Source organism: Chiloscyllium plagiosum, chromosome 3 (assembly GCF_004010195.1).
Source record: "Chiloscyllium plagiosum isolate BGI_BamShark_2017 chromosome 3, ASM401019v2, whole genome shotgun sequence".
NCBI lineage: Eukaryota > Metazoa > Chordata > Chondrichthyes > Orectolobiformes > Hemiscylliidae > Chiloscyllium > Chiloscyllium plagiosum.
Genome location: NC_057712.1, coordinates 38,421,125 through 38,443,813, shown reverse-complemented (window position 1 = coordinate 38,443,813; position 22,689 = coordinate 38,421,125). Strand labels below are relative to the sequence as shown.

The 22,689-nt window shown below is 46.3% G+C and overlaps 2 protein-coding genes across 2 annotated transcripts in view; both read left to right on the top strand.

Annotated features, from left to right (window-relative positions):
* Nucleotides 1–22,689, top strand: part of LOC122548604 (pecanex-like protein 2) — a 284,406-nt gene that overhangs the window by 170,893 nt on the left and 90,824 nt on the right. The gene's annotated exons all lie outside the window — the stretch shown is intronic.
* LOC122542482 (vigilin-like) lies at nt 658–10,453 on the top strand. Its single transcript, XM_043680242.1, has 4 exons — nt 658–781; nt 5,409–5,543; nt 7,804–7,947; nt 10,211–10,453. The coding sequence occupies exons 1-4, from the start codon at nt 764–766 to the stop codon at nt 10,436–10,438; spliced, it is 525 nt and encodes a 174-aa protein (XP_043536177.1). The 5' UTR covers nt 658–763; the 3' UTR covers nt 10,439–10,453.

Sequence of the window (22,689 nt, the reverse complement as noted above, 5' to 3'; positions counted from 1 at the left end):
ATCACCAGTTCCCTCATTTCCCCTCCCCCCACCTTATCCCAGATCCAACCTTCCAGCTCAGCACCGCCCTCATGACCTGTCCTCCCTGTTCATCTTCCTTCCCACCTATCCACTCCACCCTCCTCTCTGACCTTTCAGCATTACCTCCACCTCCATCTATCTATCTCACTGTCACCTACCTTCTTCCCAGCCCCACCACCCTCCCATTTACTTCTCCACCCCCTCGGCTGACAGCCTCATTCCTGTGGAAGGGCTTATGCCTGAAATGTCAATTCTCCTGCTCCTCGGATGCTGCCTGACCTACTGTGCTTTTCCAGCACCACACTCTCGACTCTGGTTTATGCCAGAGGTTGATTGAATATGCACAGTACTTTCGAGAGAGAGCGAGACAGAGTCACCACAGTGTAGAGGCGTCGTTACCTGCATAGAGCTTTGCTTTCTACCTAACCCCGTGCATGCTGTACCTGCCCTGGGGAGGTTTGATGGGGGACTAAGTAGAGGGAGGCTTACTCTGTATCTAACATCGTGTTGTCCTTCTCCTGGGAAGGATTGATACCTGTAGGACGATGTGCTCTGGCCCACAGCGCTAAGGCCCCGGATCCGCAGAGTGTCATGTGTTATCTGAGTGCGGGAGGGTTGTGCAGATGGAACCTGACCCAGCCTTTGTTATTGCCAGGCCCTTGTTCCAGTTACCGTCGATGTGGAGGTTCCATTTGACCTACATCGATACATCATCGGGCAAAAAGGTAGTGGCATTCGCAAAATGATGGAGGAGTATGAGGTAAGGATGGGGCAGTCAGACCGAATGGCCTGTCTTGTGCAGTAGATTCTGGTGTCACCATGCGTGATCGGGCTGCCTCCTAGCAATGAGCCATTGTGCCTGTAATTATCTCAGAACTTCACACCCTGCAGTATCCTTCACAGAGCTCTTCAAATATTGGCCAAGCATTGAATATAGGAGTCGGCAAGTTATGTTAGGGCTGTATAAAACTTTATTTAGGCCGCATTTGGGATATTACGTGCAGTTCTGGTTGCCATGCTACCAAAAGGAGGTGAAGTCTGCAGAGAAGGTTTACCAGGATTGTGCCTGGTCTGGAGGATTTCAGTTATGAGGAGAGGTTGGATAAACTCGGATTGTTTTCACGGGAAAGGCGGAGGTTGAGGGGTGACCTGATAGAGGTTTACGAAATTACCAGAGGTAGACATGATTTGGACTGGGGTGTACAAAGTTAAAAATCACACAGCACCAGGTTATAGTCCAACAGGTTTATTTGGAAGCGCTAGCTTTCGGAGCGCTGCTCCTTCATCAGGTGGTTGTGGAGGATAAGATCGTAAGACACAGAATTTATAGCAGAAGTTTACAATGTGATGTAACAGTCCAGGTCTTTTTCAACATATCATTTCAGTTACATTACACTGTAAACGTTTGCTATAAATTCTGTGTCTTACGATCTTATACTCCACAACCACCTGATGAAGGAGCAGCGCTCCGAAAGCTAGCGCTTCCGAATAAATCTGTTGGACTATAACCTGGTGTTGGGTGATTTTTAACCAGAGGTATGGATAGGGTGGATAGTCAGAGGCTTTGTCCCCAGGGTGGAGGGCTCAACTACAAGAGAACACAGGTTCAAGGTGAGAGGGGGAAAGTTGAGGGGAGAAATGGGGGGACAGTTTTCACACGGAGGGTGATGAGTGCCTAGAACACACTGCCAGTGGAGGTGGTGGAAAGAGGTACGTTGGCAACGTTTAAGGTGTATCTTAATAGACGTATGAACAGGAGGCAAACAGAGGAATAGAAACCATGCCTGGGCAATAAGGAACAAGTCTAAATAAGGATTAGAATCGGCGCAGGCTTGGTGGGCCTGTGCTGTATTGTATTGTATTACTTAAATTGTTAGTAAGACACAAGTTCAAATCAGTAAAAGGAAAAATTTGGCCTGGTATCAGATTTTTGACTTTGCACAAGAAGGAATCAGATTACTATTTCTGCAGCTCCCTCCCTATCTTCAGGTCATTCCAGTTCTGATTCTGTCATGGACTGGAGTCATACAGCGTGGAAACAGATCGTACAGTCCAACTAGTCCACACTGACCACGTTTGAAGTCAGATAGCATCCGACATTTCGGGCATAAGGCCTTCATCAGGAATGTTGCACTGACCATGTTGCCAAATTAAACTAGTCTTCCCAGGTGCTCCCACACTTTCTGTTTTGATTGCAGATTTCCAGCATCCGCAATGTTTTCCTGTTGTGGTGTTGGTGGGAGACCCCTCCTCCGCTGCTCACTGGCACCCTCCTCCTCGAATGTTCTTTGAAATGGTGCCTCCGAGCACCCTTGGAGGACCTTGTTTAATATCTGAGCGGATAGACTGCTGCTCAGGCAGTGCAGCACTCACTCAGTCCTCCACTGTTAGCCTGATTACTGGCTCAATAACTCTGGACTCAGAGCTGGCAAGAGTTGAACCAACTGAGACACGACAGGCGTCTATTTGTGAATGACCTGTGTGATTACACATGAGTCCCTGTCGCTGTTGAGGCTAGAGTTCGTGTCAGAGGTATTCCTCTCTGCTGCTGTCGTTTACAGGTGCAACAGTGCCCCCAACAGTCACTTTGCAGCACTGCAACTTGTTATTGCAGATTTTCTGACTGTTCATGCCCGGGAGCAGACTACTTAGTGATCTGCGAGTGCTTTCAGGCAGTGGGGATATTCAACATTCACGGTCTCTCCTTCGAGATGAGTACACTGGGGGTATCATAGAATCCCTATAGTATGGAAACAGGCCATTTGGCCCAGCAAGTTCACACCGACCCTCCAGGAATAGCCAACCCAGACCCATCCCCCTACACGGGGAGAATGTGCGAACTCCACACACACACAGTCGCCCGAGGTTTGAATCGAACCCGGGTCCGTGGTGCTGTGAGGCAGCAGTGCTAACCACTGAGCCACTGTGCTGCCCATTGGGACATTAATTGGGCGATTCGTTGGCCTGCTGTATCCAGTTGAGTGCCACAGGGATCTGGGCTGTGTGCTCATCGGTTTATGGAGTGACAGCATACATCTTAGCCAGATTTTCTGACAACACGTAGGTAGGGTGGACGTCACATTGCCAGGAAGGCAATCTGAATAGGCATAGGAATAGGTTAAGAAGGGGGGCTAACATTTGGTGGCTCAGTGGTTAGCCCTGCTGCCTGACAGCGCGATGGACCCAGGTTCGATTCCACCCTCAGGCGATTGTCTGTGTGGGGTCTGCACATTCTCCCCGTGTTTGTGTGGGTTTCCTCCTGTTTCCTCCCTCAGTCCAAAGATGTAGAGATTCAGGTGGATTTGTCATGCTAAATGGCCCATAGTGTCCAGGGATGTGTAGGCTAGCTGGATTAGCCATGGGAAATGCAGGGATATAAGGATAGGGTAGGGGCTGGATCTAGGGGAATGAGGCTGTTTGGAGAGTCGGCGTGGACCCGATCGGCTGAATAGACTCTATGATACTTCCATTCTGCGGTTACCACTATATCCCCACCACTTGTGCGACTGCACTGGACAAACATTAGCAGTTAGTTGCCTAACTATGGAACAGGACAGGGAACCAGTGCAGACCTTACCCAGGTGAAATACTTCAGTCAGCTTCCGTCAGAGGCAGAGAGTAGTGGGCGGCACGGTGGCTCAGTGGTTAGCACTGCTACCTCATAGTGCCAGTGACCTCTGGCGACTGTCTGTGTAGAGTTTACACATTCTCCCCTGTGTTTACGTGGGTTTCCTCTGGATGCTCCGGTTTCCTCCCACAGTCCAAAAATGTGCAGGTCAGGGTGAATTGGCCATGCTAAATTGCCCATAGTGCTCAGGGATGTGCAGGTCAGGGTGGATTGGCCGTGCTAAATTGCCATAGTGCTCAGGGATGTGCAGGTTAGGGTGAATTGGCCATGCTAAATTGCCCATAGTGCTCAGGGATGTGCAGGTCAGGGTGGATTGGCCGTGCTAAATTGCCATAGTGCTCAGGGATGTGCAGGTTAGGGTGAATTGGCCATGCTAAATTGCCCATAGTGCTCAGGGATGTGCAGGTTAGGGTGAATTGGCCGTGCTAAATTGCCCATAGTGCTCAGGGATGTGCAGGTTAGGGTGAATTGGCCGTGCTAAATTGCCCATAGTGCTCAGGGATGTGCAGGTTAGGGTGAATTGGCCGTGCTAAATTGCCCATAGTGTTCAGGGTTCTTTTGGTTAGGTGCATTAGTCAGAGGGAAATATCGGGGAATGGGTTTGGGTGGGTTACTCTTTGGTGGGTCGGTGTGGACTGGTTGGGCTGAAGGGCCTGTTTCCACACTGTAGGGATTCTACGTCTATAGAGCAGTCCGGACTGCTCTTTCCCTCGATCCTCAGCCAGGAGGGAGTGAGTGAGGCCTTGGAGGGTGGTGATCACGGCATTGAGAATTTTAGGTTCAGGGTGCTGCCAGACTGGTAGTAAGTGCCTCTCAAGCACGTCAGAGCTCTTGTTCCTGCATCGCAAGAGGATTGTGTCTGTGCTGACTTGCTAAATGAGCAGTGCAGCCCAGCCATTCTCCTGCCTTCACCCTGTAACCCTGCACGTTCTTCCTTTTCAAATAACAATCCTGTTCCCTCCTGAAAGCCTCAGGTTGATCCTGCCTCCTGGCACACTGCCAGGCAGTACATTCCAGACCCTAACCATTCACAGGGCGAGAATGTTTCTCCTCGTGTCTCCATTGTCAGTTCAGTCAATCACCTTTAACCTGTGTGCCTTTTCATCCAAGACCCTCCACCAATGGGGACTGTTGCTCCCTGCCTGCTCTGTCTAGAACACCACCACCCCCCCCCCACCCCGTTCCTGGTGAGTTTGAACACCTCAATCAGGTCTCCTCTCTACGTTTTCAAAGGATAGCATCCCAACTTCTCCACTTTCGAGTCATAGAATCCCTGGAGTGTGGAAGCAGGCCATTCGGCCCATCAGGTCCACACCGACCCTCCAAAGTGCATTCCACCCTGACCCCACCCCCCACCCTGTAACCCTGCATTTCCCGTGGTTAACCCATCTAACCTGCACATCCCAGGACACTGTGGGGCAATTCAGCATGGCCAATCCAATCCACCCTCATCTGCAATTTGTCCAAATCTCTCATCCCTGGAACCATTCCCATGATTGTACTTGCCCGAGACAATATGACTTCCAGGGAGCAGCAGACAGAGACCCCGAATACATACCTACTGTGTTAACTTCACATCTCTATCCCAGCAAATTAATGAAACCCCTCCTGGTTTCTGTGCGTGTAACGGTATGAGAAATTTTGGGAGTTGTTCCCTTGTTTAGATGATCACACAATGTCCGTCACCAGTGTAGCACTCTCTCCCTCCCTCTTCTTTCATTCTCTCCCTCTCTCTCTCCCGCTGCGTCTCTCGTTTCAGGTGAACATCGCGGTGCCCCCTCCAGAGCACCAGTCCGACGTTATCAAAATCACTGGCTTGGCGGTGAACCTGGAGCGGGCGCAAGCCGGGATCCTGGAGCGGGTCAGAGAGCTGCAGGCGGAGCAAGAGGACAGGGTGAGTTTTCTCCAGGCGGATGAAAGCGGGCCGGAGGGATTCACTGGGTCCGTAGCAGAGTGCACTAGAGGCAGCGCTGCTGGCATTTCAGTGTTTTGTAGTTTCTCTTCACGTTTCACACCCGTGTGCATCACTGGCTGGGCCAGATTTTCATTGCCTGTCCCTAGTTGCCCTGGAACTGAGTGGCTACCTCGACCTTTTCGGAGGACAGGAGTCTGGAATCATGTGGAGCCACCTAGACTTAGAATAACTTCAGCGTTTCTGTCGCTGGGTCAGAATCCTCCCTCACAATAATATGGGAGTGCACGGACTGCAGTGGTTCAAGAAGGAGTCTCATCGCTGCCTCCTCCAGGGCATTCATGAATGTGCAACAAATGCTGGCACCGCACCCAAGGCCTTTTTCTATGAAACAGTTTTTAAAAATTGACTTGAAAGCCTTCTCGCTTTCACTGGTTTTTGTGCAGCGGAGTGAGTCCGCTGGAACACTGTATACTGTTCTTGTCACCACGGTACAGGAAAGGCCATTCCGCTGTTAGAAGGAGGCAGCCAGATTGATCAAGAGGTTGGAGGAGTAATCCTGTAAACCGCAAAAGTTTGCATTGGGAAAGGTGGGGATTAGAGGGTGTGAAAATGGTTGAATTTATGATTGTGAGTGGTGCGTCACCCAACTCAGAACGCTGCTCGAAGAGGGAGATCAGGATTGAGCTGCAGAAACACTGGCCCGGCTGTCGCAGTCTGCCCATGACAATTTCTGTGACCAGTCCCTTTTTGTGAATGTTCAGCCGGGATTTCCGATCCCTGCCTCAGCATCGATGGGTCCACGCACACGTCCAGGCCATTGGGCACAAGAGGAGACAGACAGAGAGGGCACACCATCTTTCCTGGACACTCGTTGCCAATTTCTGGTACGTTTTGGAAGGTCTCGAGCCTTTCAGTCGGGAGCCAGTTGATTGGGTCAGAGAGAGGGGGGTTGGTGAGGGCTGTCAGCTCAGGTCCGAAGGGGGATTGGGAATGTCACAGTCCCAGTGGTGCACAGTTCCGTTAGGCTGGCCAACCCTCTGAGCTGGAGCTGATACAATATCACATGAGGTGCGATTGAGCATTCTGGGTCTGTACTCATTAGAAGGATGAGAAGGGTCATGTTGAAACTTAGAGATCACTGAGAGGCCTGGACAGAGTTACATAGAGATGATGTTTTCAGAGACTAGGACCTGTCTAGTCACAGCCTCAGAGTGAAGGGAAGAGCTTTTAGAATTGAGATGAGGAGGAATTTCTTCAGCCAGAGGGTGGTGAATTTATAGGGGGTGATGGCCTCGTGGTGTTATCCCCAAACTGTTGATCCAGAGGCTGATCTCAGGACTTGGGTTCAAATCCCACCCTGGCAGATGGTGGGGTTTGAATTCAATTAAATGTCTGGAATTAAGAGTCGAATGATGACTGTGAAAATTGTTGTTGCATGTCAGAAAATGCCTGCTCACTGGTGCACCTTAGGGAGGGAAACTGCCCTCCTTTCCCAGTCTGGCCTACATGTGACTCCAGACCCACAGCAATGTGGTTGAGTCTTAACTGCACTCCGGGCAATTAGAGATTTCTGGTAAATGCTGGCCCAAACAGTGATGCCCATATCCTGTGAATGGATTTTTAGAAGTGGAATTTGTTGCCACAGTGGGCTGTGGAGGCCTAGTCATTCGGCATATTTGAGGCAGAGGTTGAGAATAGGTTCTTATTCAGTAAGAGAATGGAGTTGAGAAACACATCAGTCATAATCAAATAGCAGAGTTGATGTGCTGGGCCAAAAGACCTCATTCTGCTCCTATATCTGTGGTTATATGGTATTAACCAGTGGAACATTTCCAGGGTAAGTATGCAGCTAAGTCCCACATGTCAGGCCCAAATCTCCAATCCTGAGCTCCAGTTCCACAGCGGACTGGAGCAGCAGAAAGCAGCCCATCGGAGTTCCAGAGCTCCCAGGTACTGGTAGAGCATCAGGAATTCCACAGCACGCCAGCGTGCATTCCCTGACTCCATTTCTAAGTTTGACAACACGGGAGAGCTGGAAGATGTGGCTCAGTATTTCACTGGGCAGGTGATCAACCGGACGCGTCAGCTTTCCGAACAAAAGGGGGGGGGAACCTAATTCTGTCCAACATCAGAAGGTGGTGTTTGCAATCCGGTGTAGGGGTAAATTCAGTCTGTCGTGCGGCTTGAACCCACACCCTTCTCCAAACGCGGGTCGCTCATAGTGCAGCATTTCTTCCAGGCTTTACGGGGCTTCAAGTTGATCATGTCGGTCGATCCCAAGTACCATCCAAAGATTATCGGGAGGAAAGGAGCTGTCATTTCACAGATTCGGAAGGACCATGATGTTAATATTCAGTTTCCTGATAAGGGGGACGAAAATCAGGTAACCCTCCTCTTCAGTGGTAAGGATTCCTCTTATTACACGAGTATGTATTGGTAGAGGTTTCAACTCCATCCCTCTCCAGATATAATGCTTTAATTGAACAATCCAGGCAAGATCCTTGAGTTGGCATTGCAAATGCTCCCGTTCCGTTGAAATGTATAGGTTACACTTGAAGAGGTTGCTAGTGTTAAAAATTGAAGAGCCTGAACGTTCCCCTCCAAGCACACACCTGCCTGACTTGGAACTACACCCGTCGTTCCTACACCTTGTCCAAAAAACGGGAACTCCCTCCTTTCTTATCATTTAACTAGATGCTACAGGGAGAGGCTGAACAGGCTGGGGCTGTTTTCCCTGGAGCGTCAGAGGCTGAGGGGTGACCTTATAGAGGTTTACAAAATCATGAGGGGCATGGATAGGGTAAATAGTCAAGGTCTTTTTCCCCAGAGTAAAGGAGTTCAAACCTAGAGGGCATAGGTTCAACGTGAAAGGGGAAGATTTAAAAGGGATCTAAGAGGCAACTTTTTCACACAGAGGGTGGTACGTGTATGGAATGAGCTGCCAGAGGATGTGGTGGAGGCTGGTACAATTAGAGCATTTAAAAGGCATCTGAATGGGTATATGAATAGGAAGGGTTTGGAGGGATATGGGCCAGGTGCTGGCAGGTGGGACTAGATTGGGTTGGGATGTCTGGTCGGCATGGACGGGTTGGACCGAAGGGTCTGTTTCCGGGCTGTACATCTCTATGACTCTATGAGAGGTTTCTACAATTAAAGGGTGGTGAATCTTGGGAATCCTGTACCCCAGAGGGTTGTGGACACTCCATTGTTGAACATATTTAAGGCTGGGGTCAACAGGGTTTTGGAGTCTCAGGGACTTGAGGGGATGTGGGGAGTAGACAGCAAAGTGGAGTTGAAACCCAAGATCAGCCATGACAGTATGAAATGGCAGGGCAGGATGGATAGGCTGAATGGTCTACCCTGCTCTTATTTCTTGTGTTCAAGGAGGTGGCTCACCACTACCTTTTCAGGGGGCAATTAAGGATGGACAGCAAACGCTGGCCCAGCCAGCAAATTCTGAGAAAGAATTAAAAAAAGAATTCTTGACCAGTGCTGCAACCGCTGTCCGCTCGTGTGCGTGGGTCAGTTGGTGCACTCAGATCTCTGAGTCACTAGTCATAGTCATAGGGTCATAAAGATATATAGCATGGAAACAGACCCTTCAGTCCAACCCGTCCATGCCGACCGGATATCCCAACCCAATCTAGTCCTACCTGCCAGCCCGGCCCATATCCCTCCAAACCCTTCCTATTCGTATACCCATCCAAATGCCTCTTAAATGTTGCAATTGTACCAGCCTCCACCACTTCCTCTGGCAGCTCATTCAATACACGTACCACCCTCTGTGTGAAAAAGTTGCCCCTTAGGTCTCTTTTATATCTTTCCCCTCTCACCCCAAACATATGCCCTCTAGTCTGGGGGAGTGCTGCACAGTTGGCGATGCTGTCTTTCCAATGAGACTGAGGCCACATTTCCAGACTCAGGTGGATGTGATTAAAAATGTATTACTTTTATTTTGAAAAAGGGCAAAGGGGTCTTCCCCCCTCCCCCGTGCCCTGGTCAATATTTGTCCCTCAGTCAATGTTACAAGTAGGTCACACATTAGCTAGTTATCATCACCTCACTACCAATGGGAGCAACTGTGTGTAAATTGGCAACCAGGGCTCCATCTTTTGCATTAAAACATTTCAAAAGTACGACATTTCAACTTCCTTGCCTGTAAGTCACAAAAGGCTCTGTATAAATGCATATTTTTCTTGTTAGACTTATTCTGAAATGACAAGGCAGCCATTTCTTGGCCATTCTGCACCTTCCTCCAAGATGGCGGCCAGGAACACGTGCTGTAAAGGTCAGGAAGACACTGGAAGTGTTACATTGGGATTGGGCAGTGGTTACAATTGGTCAAAGCCAGCAATAAGTAGCAGACCACTCGTGAATCAGCAATGGGTACTGCATGCCAGCCAGTACAGTCCTCATTTTCACTGGAGATCTCAGAATAATAGTTCAGGCTCTCTGTAGAGAGGGGTGGGAGCTCTAAAATTACTGGACTGGGAGCCAGAGTAGGGTCAGTGAGCAGACCAGGTACTGAGTGACTTGAGAACTTACACAACCGTGACCCCATCTGCCCATTGCGTTTGTGGACGAAGGGGAGGGTTGACCGTCTGGTGTTGACCCGGTCTGTCTGTTTGTTTGTTGCTTCCTTGCAGGATATGATCTCCATCACGGGCTACGAGAGGAACACCGAATCTGCCAAGGATGCCATCATGAAGATTGTGGCTGATCTGGAAGAGATGGTCAGTGAGGACATCAATCTGGACCACAGGGTTCATGCCCGCATCATTGGGGGCCGGGGAAAGGCCATCCGCAAGATCATGGAGGAATTCAAGGTGAAGCTGACACACTTGGCACACGCTGGGGGTGTTGTCTCACACTAGATTGCTGGTGGCTGAAACCTCGAGTCTGACAGGGTCCTTGATTTCAGCTCCTGTTCCACTCTGGCATTCACCAGTCTCACAAAGCTGGTGGATGTGACATCTTTTGGACAAGACGATAAACTGAGGGCCCGTACGCCCTCTCTGGTGACTGAAATATCCCATGGCCACCTATGGTGAAGGAGAGCTGGGGAGTTCTCTCCCTGGGGCAAGATTTATCCATCCATCTCCAACTCTCATAGAGGAAGAATCCCTACAGGGTGGAAACAGGCCCTTCAGCCCAACAAGTCCACACCGACCCTCCAAAGAGTAATCCACCCTGACCCATTCCCATTCGTACCCCTGACTAATGCACCTAACCTATGGGCAAATTTAGCATGGCCAACCCACCCTAACCTGTACGTCTTTGGACTGTGGGAGGAAACCGGAGCACCCGGAGGAAACCCACACAGACGCGGGGAGAATGTGCAAACTCCACACAGACAGTCGCCTGAGGCAGGAATCAAACCTGGGTCCCTGACTCTGTGAGGCAGCAGTGCTAACCACTGAGCTACCGTGCCACTCTGATCTGGTGAGAGGGTGGTAATAGAGAAAATAGGAGAAGGAGCAGGAAGGATTATTAAGGGGCGACTTATTGAGGTTTATAAAATCAAAAGGGTGTAGGTAAGGTGAATGGCAGGTGTCTTTTGGAGATTTCAAGACTTAAGAAACCATATTTCTAAGGTGAGAGGCGAAAGATTTAAAAAGGGCACAAGAGGCAACTTCTTTTCACACAGAGAGTGGTTTGTGTGTGGAATGAACTGTTTGTAGGAAGTGCTGGATCTGGGTACAGATGCAATATTCAAAAGGCATTTAGATAAGTACATGAATAGGAAAGGTTTGGAGGGATATGGGCCAAGTGCAGGCAGGTGGGACTAGTTTAGTTTGGGATTATGTTTGGCATGGACTGGTTGGACCAAAGGGTTTGTTTCCGTGTCGGGCAGCCCGGTGGCTCAGTGGTCAGCACTGCTGCCTCACAGCGCCAGGGACCTGGGTTCCATTCCCACCTCAGCTGACTGTCTGTGTGGAGTTTGCACATTCTCCCCGTGGGTTTCCTCCGGCTGCTCCGGTTTCCTCCCACAGTCCAACCATGTGTGGGTTAAGGTGAATTGGCCATACTAAATTGCCCGTAGTGTTCAGAGATGGGTAGGTTCGGTGCATTAGTCAGGAGTAACTGTAGGGTCGTATGGGTCTGGGTGGGTTAGGCCCAATGGCCTGTTATCGTACTGTAGGGATTCTATGATATTCTACGTCTGTCCGAACCTCACTTTCCTGCCATATCCCCGTATTCCTTAATTCCCTTAGATACAATGATCTCATGGGTGCCTTCCCTTCTCAGTGGTTGGACTCGAGTTACCATCATGCTGAGTGTGGCACTCTGGTGATTCTTATAACCTAACGTCTTTGCATCTTTTTTGGGATGGTCTTTAGTGTCCTCTGATAGATCGATCAGGTTCGGTCATTCTGATTGATCAGACCTGACCAGGGTCCTTCATTCCTGGAGGTGCTGGGTGCACATAGTCTCCTCCAAGTAAGGGTGTGAGGCTCGCCTGTGTCTGGTACACACCTCCTGAGGATGACATTCCATTGGCTCCATTTGAATCCAAGTTCAGGCATGTATTGTAGGGTCTGCTGCTACTAGGATGGCTTCACCCTGTTTGAATTCTGCAGCATGTTTATTAGAGCGGTGCTGGTAAAGCACTGCAGGTAGGGCAGCATCCGAGGAGCACTCTAATCCTGACTCTAATCTCCAGCATCTGCCGTCCCCACTTTCGCCGTGCATGTTATTAGCTCAGTCACTTGGCTCAAGGCTTGTCCCAATTTCCCAGCATGCCTTAGTCATTGTCCAAACTTTGTAAATCCATCATAAAGTCATTATTTTGAGCAGCCCGTCTGCCATATCCCCGTATTCCTTAATTCCCTTAGATACAATGGTCTCATGGGTGCCTTCCCTTCTCAGTGGTTGGACTCGAGTTACCATCATGCTGAGTGTGGCACTCTGGTGATTCTTATAACCTAACGTCTTTGCATCTTTTTTGGGATGGTCTTTAGTGTCCTCTGATAGATCGATCAGGTTCGGTCATTCTGATTGATCAGACCTGACCAGGGTCCTTCATTCCTGGAGGTGCTGGGTGCACATAGTCTCCTCCAAGTAAGGGTGTGAGGCTCGCCTGTGTCTGGTACACACCTCCTGAGGATGACATTCCATTGGCTCCATTTGAATCCAAGTTCAGGCATGTGTTGTAGGGTCTGCTGCTACTAGGTTGGCTTCACCCTGTTTGAATACTGCAGCATGTTTATTAGAGCGGTGCTGGTAAAGCACTGCAGGTAGGGCAGCATCCGAGGAGCACTCTAATCCTGACTCTAATCTCCAGCATCTGCCGTCCCCACTTTCGCCGTGCATGTTATTAGCTCAGTCACTTGGCTCAAGGCTTGTCCCAATTTCCCAGCATGCCTTAGTCATTGTCCAAACTTTGTAAATCCATCATAAAGTCATTATTTTGAGCAGCCCGTCTGCCATATCCCCGTATTCCTTAATTCCCTTAGATACAATGGTCTCATGGGTGCCTTCCCTTCTCAGTGGTTGGACTCGAGTTACCATCATGCTGAGTGTGGCACTCTGGTGATTCTTATAACCTAACGTCTTTGCATCTTTTTTGGGATGGTCTTTAGTGTCCTCTGATAGATCGATCAGGTTCGGTCATTCTGATTGATCAGACCTGACCAGGGTCCTTCATTCCTGGAGGTGCTGGGTGCACATAGTCTCCTCCAAGTAAGGGTGTGAGGCTCGCCTGTGTCTGGTACACACCTCCTGAGGATGACATTCCATTGGCTCCATTTGAATCCAAGTTCAGGCATGTGTTGTAGGGTCTGCTGCTACTAGGTTGGCTTCACCCTGTTTGAATACTGCAGCATGTTTATTAGAGCGGTGCTGGTAAAGCACTGCAGGTAGGGCAGCATCCGAGGAGCACTCTAATCCTGACTCTAATCTCCAGCATCTGCCGTCCCCACTTTCGCCGTGCATGTTATTAGCTCAGTCACTTGGCTCAAGGCTTGTCCCAATTTCCCAGCATGCCTTAGTCATTGTCCAAACTTTGTAAATCCATCATAAAGTCATTATTTTGAGCAGCCCGTCTGCCATATCCCCGTATTCCTTAATTCCCTTAGATACAATGGTCTCATGGGTGCCTTCCCTTCTCAGTGGTTGGACTCGAGTTACCATCATGCTGAGTGTGGCACTCTGGTGATTCTTATAACCTAACGTCTTTGCATCTTTTTTGGGATGGTCTTTAGTGTCCTCTGATAGATCGATCAGGTTCGGTCATTCTGATTGATCAGACCTGACCAGGGTCCTTCATTCCTGGAGGTGCTGGGTGCACATAGTCTCCTCCAAGTAAGGGTGTGAGGCTCGCCTGTGTCTGGTACACACCTCCTGAGGATGACATTCCATTGGCTCCATTTGAATCCAAGTTCAGGCATGTGTTGTAGGGTCTGCTGCTACTAGGTTGGCTTCACCCTGTTTGAATACTGCAGCATGTTTATTAGAGCGGTGCTGGTAAAGCACTGCAGGTAGGGCAGCATCCGAGGAGCACTCTAATCCTGACTCTAATCTCCAGCATCTGCCGTCCCCACTTTCGCCGTGCATGTTATTAGCTCAGTCACTTGGCTCAAGGCTTGTCCCAATTTCCCAGCATGCCTTAGTCATTGTCCAAACTTTGTAAATCCATCATAAAGTCATTATTTTGAGCAGCCCGTCTGCCATATCCCCGTATTCCTTAATTCCCTTAGATACAATGGTCTCATGGGTGCCTTCCCTTCTCAGTGGTTGGACTCGAGTTACCATCATGCTGAGTGTGGCACTCTGGTGATTCTTATAACCTAACGTCTTTGCATCTTTTTTGGGATGGTCTTTAGTGTCCTCTGATAGATCGATCAGGTTCGGTCATTCTGATTGATCAGACCTGACCAGGGTCCTTCATTCCTGGAGGTGCTGGGTGCACATAGTCTCCTCCAAGTAAGGGTGTGAGGCTCGCCTGTGTCTGGTACACACCTCCTGAGGATGACATTCCATTGGCTCCATTTGAATCCAAGTTCAGGCATGTGTTGTAGGGTCTGCTGCTACTAGGTTGGCTTCACCCTGTTTGAATACTGCAGCATGTTTATTAGAGCGGTGCTGGTAAAGCACTGCAGGTAGGGCAGCATCCGAGGAGCACTCTAATCCTGACTCTAATCTCCAGCATCTGCCGTCCCCACTTTCGCCGTGCATGTTATTAGCTCAGTCACTTGGCTCAAGGCTTGTCCCAATTTCCCAGCATGCCTTAGTCATTGTCCAAACTTTGTAAATCCATCATAAAGTCATTATTTTGAGCAGCCCGTCTGCCATATCCCCGTATTCCTTAATTCCCTTAGATACAATGGTCTCATGGGTGCCTTCCCTTCTCAGTGGTTGGACTCGAGTTACCATCATGCTGAGTGTGGCACTCTGGTGATTCTTATAACCTAACGTCTTTGCATCTTTTTTGGGATGGTCTTTAGTGTCCTCTGATAGATCGATCAGGTTCGGTCATTCTGATTGATCAGACCTGACCAGGGTCCTTCATTCCTGGAGGTGCTGGGTGCACATAGTCTCCTCCAAGTAAGGGTGTGAGGCTCGCCTGTGTCTGGTACACACCTCCTGAGGATGACATTCCATTGGCTCCATTTGAATCCAAGTTCAGGCATGTGTTGTAGGGTCTGCTGCTACTAGGTTGGCTTCACCCTGTTTGAATACTGCAGCATGTTTAATACAGTCATCAATGTAGCGGAGGAAAAGGTGGGGGGTGGTGCCAGTGTAGCTGCGGAAGATGGACTGTTCCACATATCCGACGAAGAGGCAGGCATAGCTGGGGCCCATGTGGGTGCCCATGGCTACTCCTTTGATCTGGAGGAAGTGGGTGGTTTCGAAGGAGAAATTGTTAAGGGTGAGGACCAGTTTGGCCAAACAAATGAGTGTCAGTGGAAGGGTACTTCAGTGAATAGCTAGACCAAACCAAACCAGAGAAAAGCTGAGCTGGGAGACCTGGCCACTCCCCTTTCATCATACAAGTGTTTTTTTTCTAAAACTTAAAAGCCTTTTGACTGAGGCAGTATCTGTTGGCTATAATTAAATTGCCTCTAAAACCCGTCCAAGCCCAGACTTTTCAGAGTCTGTGTCTTTTACAACCTCTCTGAAAAAAAAACTAAGGACACCATAACCTTGTTAAAGGAACATCATCATCACAAGTTGGATATAAAACTTCGAGCTGAAATGATCAAAGTATGGGGGGAAAGCAGGAACAGGATATTGAGTTGGATGATCAGCCATGATCATAATAAATGGTGGAGCAGGCACAAAGGCCAAATGACATTTTCTATGTTTGTTTGTTTCAAAGCATTTTATTGAAAAGCCTCCAAGTACCTATAATCTCAGGCCACTGGATTCCAGAAGACCTAGCTTGAGGTGACTGAAGCAGCTTTGATTTTCAGTCCTTAGCTGATGTCATTGTAGCACTGAAATTGTGTTAGTTCAGCTGCGGCTCAAGGGATAACACTCTTGCCTGTTGGTCAGCCTGTGACTTAGAACATGGGATTTAAGCTCCAACATACCCAGTGCACCATGGGTGGCACGGTAGCTGAGTGGTTAGCTCTGCTGCCACACATGGCCAGGGACCTGGTTCGATTCTGGCCTCGGGTAATTTTCTGTATGGAGTTTCTACATTCTCTCTATGTCTGCGTGGTTTCCTCTGGGTTCTCCGCTTTGCTCCCACATTCCAAAAGATGCGCAGGTCAGGTGAACTGGCCATGCTAAATTGCCCATAGTGTTAGGTGCAGGGGTAAATGAGTCTGGGTGGGTTACTCTTCGGAGGATCAGTGTGAACCTGTTGGGCCAGGGGGCCTGTTTCCATACTGTAGGGAATCTAGATTGCCAAGGGAGTGCTGCTCTGGTGGAAGAACTGTCTTTTATAAATGGACTTATTAAGCTAGAACCCTGTATACTATTCCAGCAAGAAAAGGGGAGTTCTCCCCAGTGTCTGGAGTTATCATTTATCCCGGAACATCATTATAACAGATTTTTAAGGTCAGAATCTCACTGAAGTTGTTATTATTTCTGCTGTGCCTGAAGAAGGGCTTATGCCCGAAACGTCGATTCTCCTGTTCCCTGGATGCTGCCTGACCGGCTGCGCTGTTCCAGCAACACATTTTCAGCCATTATTTCTGCTGTGCCTAAGTTATCTAATTTGGTTCCTATATTAAAGCAAGAAATACACTTTAGAAGCTATTATTTGGCTGTCCCTCAATTCTAGAATGATATCTCATCAAGGTCATGATTTTCTGCCATGTATCTTCATGTAACTGAATGAGCCAATTCATGACACAGACCTTTTGTGATGAACATGTGATGGACACAGAGAACATGTGTGTTCTAGTTCTGGATCAGTGCAGGATTTGTTTCCTTTTCTTTCCTTCTCTGCCTCATCATGTGTCTCAAAGTGTGAATCATTTTAATGGATAAGCTGCTGCTGCTGTTCTGAACAATTCATCACAAACTCCCCAGTCATTCAGATCAATCCCACCACACTTATAAGAGAGCTCCAGAATGTGTTTGAAATTATTTCTTTATCCTCCCTGGGACATTAAGTCTTTGAGAGTTGAGAAATTGGGACTTGACAGGGGTGACCATTTTCAGACATTTGGACACGTTCAGTCTGGATTATCTTGAAGTTGTGAAAGGAGTTATAGAAAAGCAGGCTTTTTTTTAAAATAGAGTTTGATCTGTTTGCAGTAGCAGTAGGATTTTCAAATCCTTCTTAGCAGGCTAGCAAACCTGGCCTAGGTCATGTCCTAATGGGGGGAATTTGGCAATTGTAAATTTGGCCATTAGTACTGTTCACACCAGTCCAGTCCTCCCCATTTAGAATGTTATCTCAGCTCTCCAGACAGAAAGGACACAAGCCTCTAACCTTCACATTTTCTCAAATTAATTCCTACTCTTGTATTCCTGAATTATCCAGTAGAGGACACTCATTAGCTATGTTAAGGAGGTTCACTACTTGATAATTAACAGCAAAAACCTCCCCCACTAACTCAGTGAAATAAATTGAAGAGATAAATGACTTAAAGTGAACCCAACCTTATGCCCAGGGGACCAGACTGCATGAAACAAGAAAAAACCAAAAGAATAATTTGTTCCACTTCTCAGTCCCCACCTTCACTATCTGTTATCAACACTGATTCTACAGCTTCTGGTATCTACATTGTCCTCAGCTCTAAATTAATTACCAGGCACTGTCCTGATCTGTGCTTTGGTGTTAAGTGACAGAGTTGGTTATTCAACATGGTTTCAGACTTCTATTAACATACATCTCCAGAAGGACTAAAATTTGATTAAAATAAAACAAAAATAATAAAATATAAACATATAAGCAAAATACTGCAGATGCTGGAAATCTGAAATAAAAACAGAATATCAATGTGATAAGGCAGTATCTGTGGGGAGTTTGGAACTAGGGCACCATAAATGTAATAAATCCAATAAGGAACTTGGCAGATACTTCTTTACTCAGAGTTATTATAGTATGTAATTTGTTTCAACATGGAATAACTGAGACAATAGCCAAGATCTATTTAAGGTGAAACCAGAAAAAAGAAATGAGTGAGAAAATAGAGGTGTTGATTTGCTAGAGAGTGAGAGGAAGTTTGTGTGGAGCATAAACACTAGCACAGAGCAGTTGGGTCAAATAGCATGTTTCCGTGATGCACATTTTGTGTATTCCACTTTGTACTTCTAACTATGAGCAGTAAGTAACTCTGTACAGGGAAGAGGTCCTCAAATGCACCCTTGTCTCTGTAGTGTTGACATTGGGTGAATATGATGGACAGGCACCATAGACAGTTGAATGCCAAATAGCAACGATGAAATATTAAGACCTTAATCTACTCCTCAGCCAGGTTCCTTTTGGCCTGATATGAACGTTTAACATAAAGGAAAGCTGGCAATTAGCTCGCTACAGGACAAGAGTTGCCAAGGATAAGCAAAAAACACTTCTTTGCTTGAACAAGGAGTCTCCACTGTTTAAAACAAAAATCCCTTTGGAATTCAACATGAATATTGACAGATTTGTAATGAGCACAAATCAGTATCTTTACTTTATGCCCCAGTGCTTACAGTGGATGCTGGAGGTGAATGGAAAATTTCAAGGCCAATCAATAGATTTTTGTTGGGTAAAGATATCAAGGCATGTGGAACAAAGGTGTATAAATAAATTTGTGGTATTTGTCAGCTATCATCTAATAGACTAGAATAGGCTTGAGGGACTAAATGGCCTCTTGATTCCCACATACAGGCAGTGTGTTGGTACCATGTACTCCCATGTCCTTTAATGCCCCTAATGATATCTGAAAGACAGGCTCCCAAAAAAGCAAAATACTCTCTCCCCATGATATCTGGCACAGTGATCAATACATACCAGTTCCAGATTTCTAAAGGATTTTATTTTTAGCCTAATTGCTATCTGCAGTCATACACAAGTATAAAGCTATAGAGATTAACCTGACCATATAAAGGAATAATTAAAACATCTGCATCCACTTTAAAAATAAAACTAAAAATCAGGCTTGAAGAATTTGTGGAGCTTTTAAGTTTGGATTTGGTAATTGCTCATGTACATTACTGTAAAAAGCTTTCGTTTAAGCAGTGTGTGAAGGTACTTTCACAAACATTTCTTTGGCAGCAGGAGTGACTCATATTCATGTGTTACTGAAACTAATTAGCAGTTATTAAATTACTGAGACATGCTGGGGTGGGGAGGGGGATAACGCTTTCAGTTGCTATGGTAACTATATGGTGCTGGCTTCTGAAAACTCTTAATTAAAGGTTAATTTGCAGATGATAGCTCTGAAGATTAATGCTGTGACAGAACTCATTGTTTGAACTCCCACTCCTAAGAATTAAGTGGGAAGAGGAAGACAATATATTCTTTATATTTTTGTTACTTATTTTTCCACCCCTCCAACTTAATAAATCCTCAATAAACGTGAAATGGCCATTCCAGGCTTTCATGGGAGATTAGAAATCACAATGAAATATTCTGCATTAGGACCAGCCTTATACATTTTGCTGTAGCTGACTTGCCAAGGAATTTATTTTTTTATTCCTCAGCTGGTCTGTAGGGAGCTGTGAACACCGACATCTGGTTGCCGTGACAAGCAATTGATAGTGAAACATGCGTACACAAATGTTCTCGTGTGACTGTCGATGGGTGTGGGAGTTGGCAGAAGAAAGGGTGATATTTAACTTTTTTTAAACAGTGAAAAGAGAGGTATAGTAAAGCAAAACCAAGAAATGAATGACAAAATAAGAGCTACTGATTAATGGAATCCATCACGTTTCAATGCTTGGGCTTATGTAAACTTGAATTATTTTGGAGAGTGATTTTTAAAAAAAATATTTGATATCTATTTGCACGTCCTACACAAAGCACACCTTCTCTTTAAATCATCAATTGGTGACACTGGGAAATGTGTGGAATCAGTGATTCACCAAATCAGAAACACAAGTTGTTATGGTATTGATGGAGGTTGGTCATCCCATTGTGTCTGCACCAGCTCTGCAAATGAACATCATGACTTCGTACCATTCTTCCACCCTTTGCTATAACCCTGCACATTGTTTCTATTTAAGTAATCTTCCACTGCTCCTTTGAACTGCTCAATTAAACCTGCTTCCACCATACTTCCATGCAGTACATTCCCAAACCTTAATCACTTGGAGTGTGAAAATGCTTCTTCTCACATTGCATTTATTTATTTTGCAAATCACTTTAAATCTGTGCCCCTGGTTCTCAATCTTTTAATGAGAGGGAACAATTTCTCCCTATCAGGTCTGTCCAGTCCCCTCATGATTTTGAGAAAATGTTATCATATTTCCTCGTAACCTCCTTTTTCAAAAAAATAATCCTGACTTAGAGAGTAATAGAGGTCTACAAAGTAGAAATAGGCCCTTTGTCCCATTGAATCTGCATCATTGAAAAAGGTTAAGAATCACACAACACCAGGTTATAGCCCAACAGGTTTAATTGGAAGCACTAGCTTTTGGAGTGCTGCTCCTTCATCAGATGGAACCAACCGCCTGATGAAGGAGTAGTGCACCGATAGCTAGCACTTCCAATTAAACCTGTTGGAGTATAACTTGGTGTTATGTGATTTTTAACTTTGTTCACCCCAGTCCAACACCGGCATCTCCAAATCATTGAAGAACAACCATCTAACTATTCTAATCTCATTTTAATGTACTTGGCCCATGGCCTTGTATGCCTTGGTTTCCCAAGTACGCATCTAAATATTTCTTAAATGTTTTGAGGGTTTCTATCTTTACCACCCATATGGGCAGTGAGTTCCAGATTCCCACCACCCTTTGGGTTTTTCCTCACATTCCTTTAAACTTTATGTCCCTAATAATAAATCTATGACCCTGGTCATAGATTCCTCCATCAGGGGAAATATTTCTTCCTATCCATGATATCTATGTCCTTCATCATTTTATACATCTCAATCATGTCACCCCTCAATCTCCTCTGATCTAGCGAATCAAATTCAGCCTATCGAATCTTTCTTTATAACTGAAACTCTCTACCTCAAGTAACATCCTGTTAAATCACCTCTGCACCTTCTCCAGTGTATTCACATTCCTCATACAATATGGATTCCAAAACTGTACACAATACTATAGCTATAGCTATGGCCTAACCAATGTTTTACACAGTTCCAGCGTAACATCCCCGTTCTTAAAATTCTCTGCCTTGGCTAATAAAGGCAAGTATACCATATGCCACATAACCACTTCATCCACAAGTCCTGATACCGTAAGGGACTAGTGTATGCACACCAAGGTCTCTCTGATCTTCGGCGATTCCCAGGGTCTTACCAGTCATCACATATTCCTTTGCATTATTTGCCTTGCCCAAGTGAATCACTTCATATTTATCTGGATTAAATTCCATTTGTTACTGACTAGCTTGTCTCTATCCTCTTATAGTCTGGGGCTATCCTCCTCACTACTTTCCACTCCACCAGTTTTTGTATTGTCTGTAAACGTACTGATCTCGCTCCTATATTCAAGTTAAATCATAATATAAACCACAAAGAGCAAGGGCCAACACTGACCTCTGTGGGACCCTGCTAGACAGAGACTTCCAGTAGGGAAAGCAGTCCTCAATTTTCACAGCCTGCTTCTTGCCATTCAGCCAATTGTGGATCCAATTTACCAATTTGTTTTTGGATTCCATGGCTCTTACTATTAATATGGGACCTTCTCAAAAGCCTTGCTGAAATCTAAAGAGACTACATCAAAAGCATTGTCCTCATCTACACACCTGGTCAATTAAGTTGGTCAGATTTGACCTTCCTTTAATAAAATCATGCTGACTGTTTTTGATTAATCTTTGTCTCTCCAAATGCAGGTTATTTCTGTCTCTCTCCAATAATTTGTCTACCATGGAGAATAGACTGACTGGCCAGTAATTTCCTGGCTTATTTCTTGTCCCTTTTTGAATAATGGTACCACATTCTCCAATCTATCTTCATAAATGACTTTTCTCTTCCCTGGAATTATTCTTGCAAACCTTTTCTGTACTGTCTCCATTGTTTTCACACAAATGTGGCACCCATAATTAGACACAATACGGCAGCAAGTAATGTGTACAAGATCAGCATAGCCTCCCAGCTCTTGTACTCTATGCCCCTATTAATAAAACCTGGAATGCTTTATTACTGACACTGTCCACCTGTGCCCACTTTAATGACTTGTATGTATGTACACCCAAGTCCCTCTGTTCCTGTACCTCCGTTAGGGTCGTACTCTTTATTTCATACAGTTTCCTTATGCGCTTTCTACCAAAATGTATCAACTTAACTTCTCCACATTGAATGTAATCTGCCAACTTCACAAATTTGTAATGTTCTTTTGAAGTTCTACACTGTCCCCTTCACAGTTCACAACATTTTCAAAGTATTGAACACACAGTTAACTAACAATTGCTTGTAGATCTGAATTTATTATGATTGATCTATTATCCTCAGTTTAGTTTGAGATAATTTGCAGTTTACTCAATACAACTACATTAAGTACAATACAAATCGGAACTTATCTAACCAAGCAAATCCTGCTCATAATAAATCCCATGTTGAACAGTTCAAGT

What these genes read in the sequence shown, in the direction of transcription:
- LOC122542482 (XM_043680242.1), top strand. An exon ending in AGGCGGAGCAAGAGGACAGG is followed by an intron (nt 5,544 to 7,803) that starts GTGAGTTTTCTC and finishes CATTTCTTCCAG; the next exon opens with GCTTTACGGGGCTTCAAGTT. An exon ending in ATAAGGGGGACGAAAATCAG is followed by an intron (nt 7,948 to 10,210) that starts GTAACCCTCCTC and finishes GCTTCCTTGCAG; the next exon opens with GATATGATCTCCATCACGGG.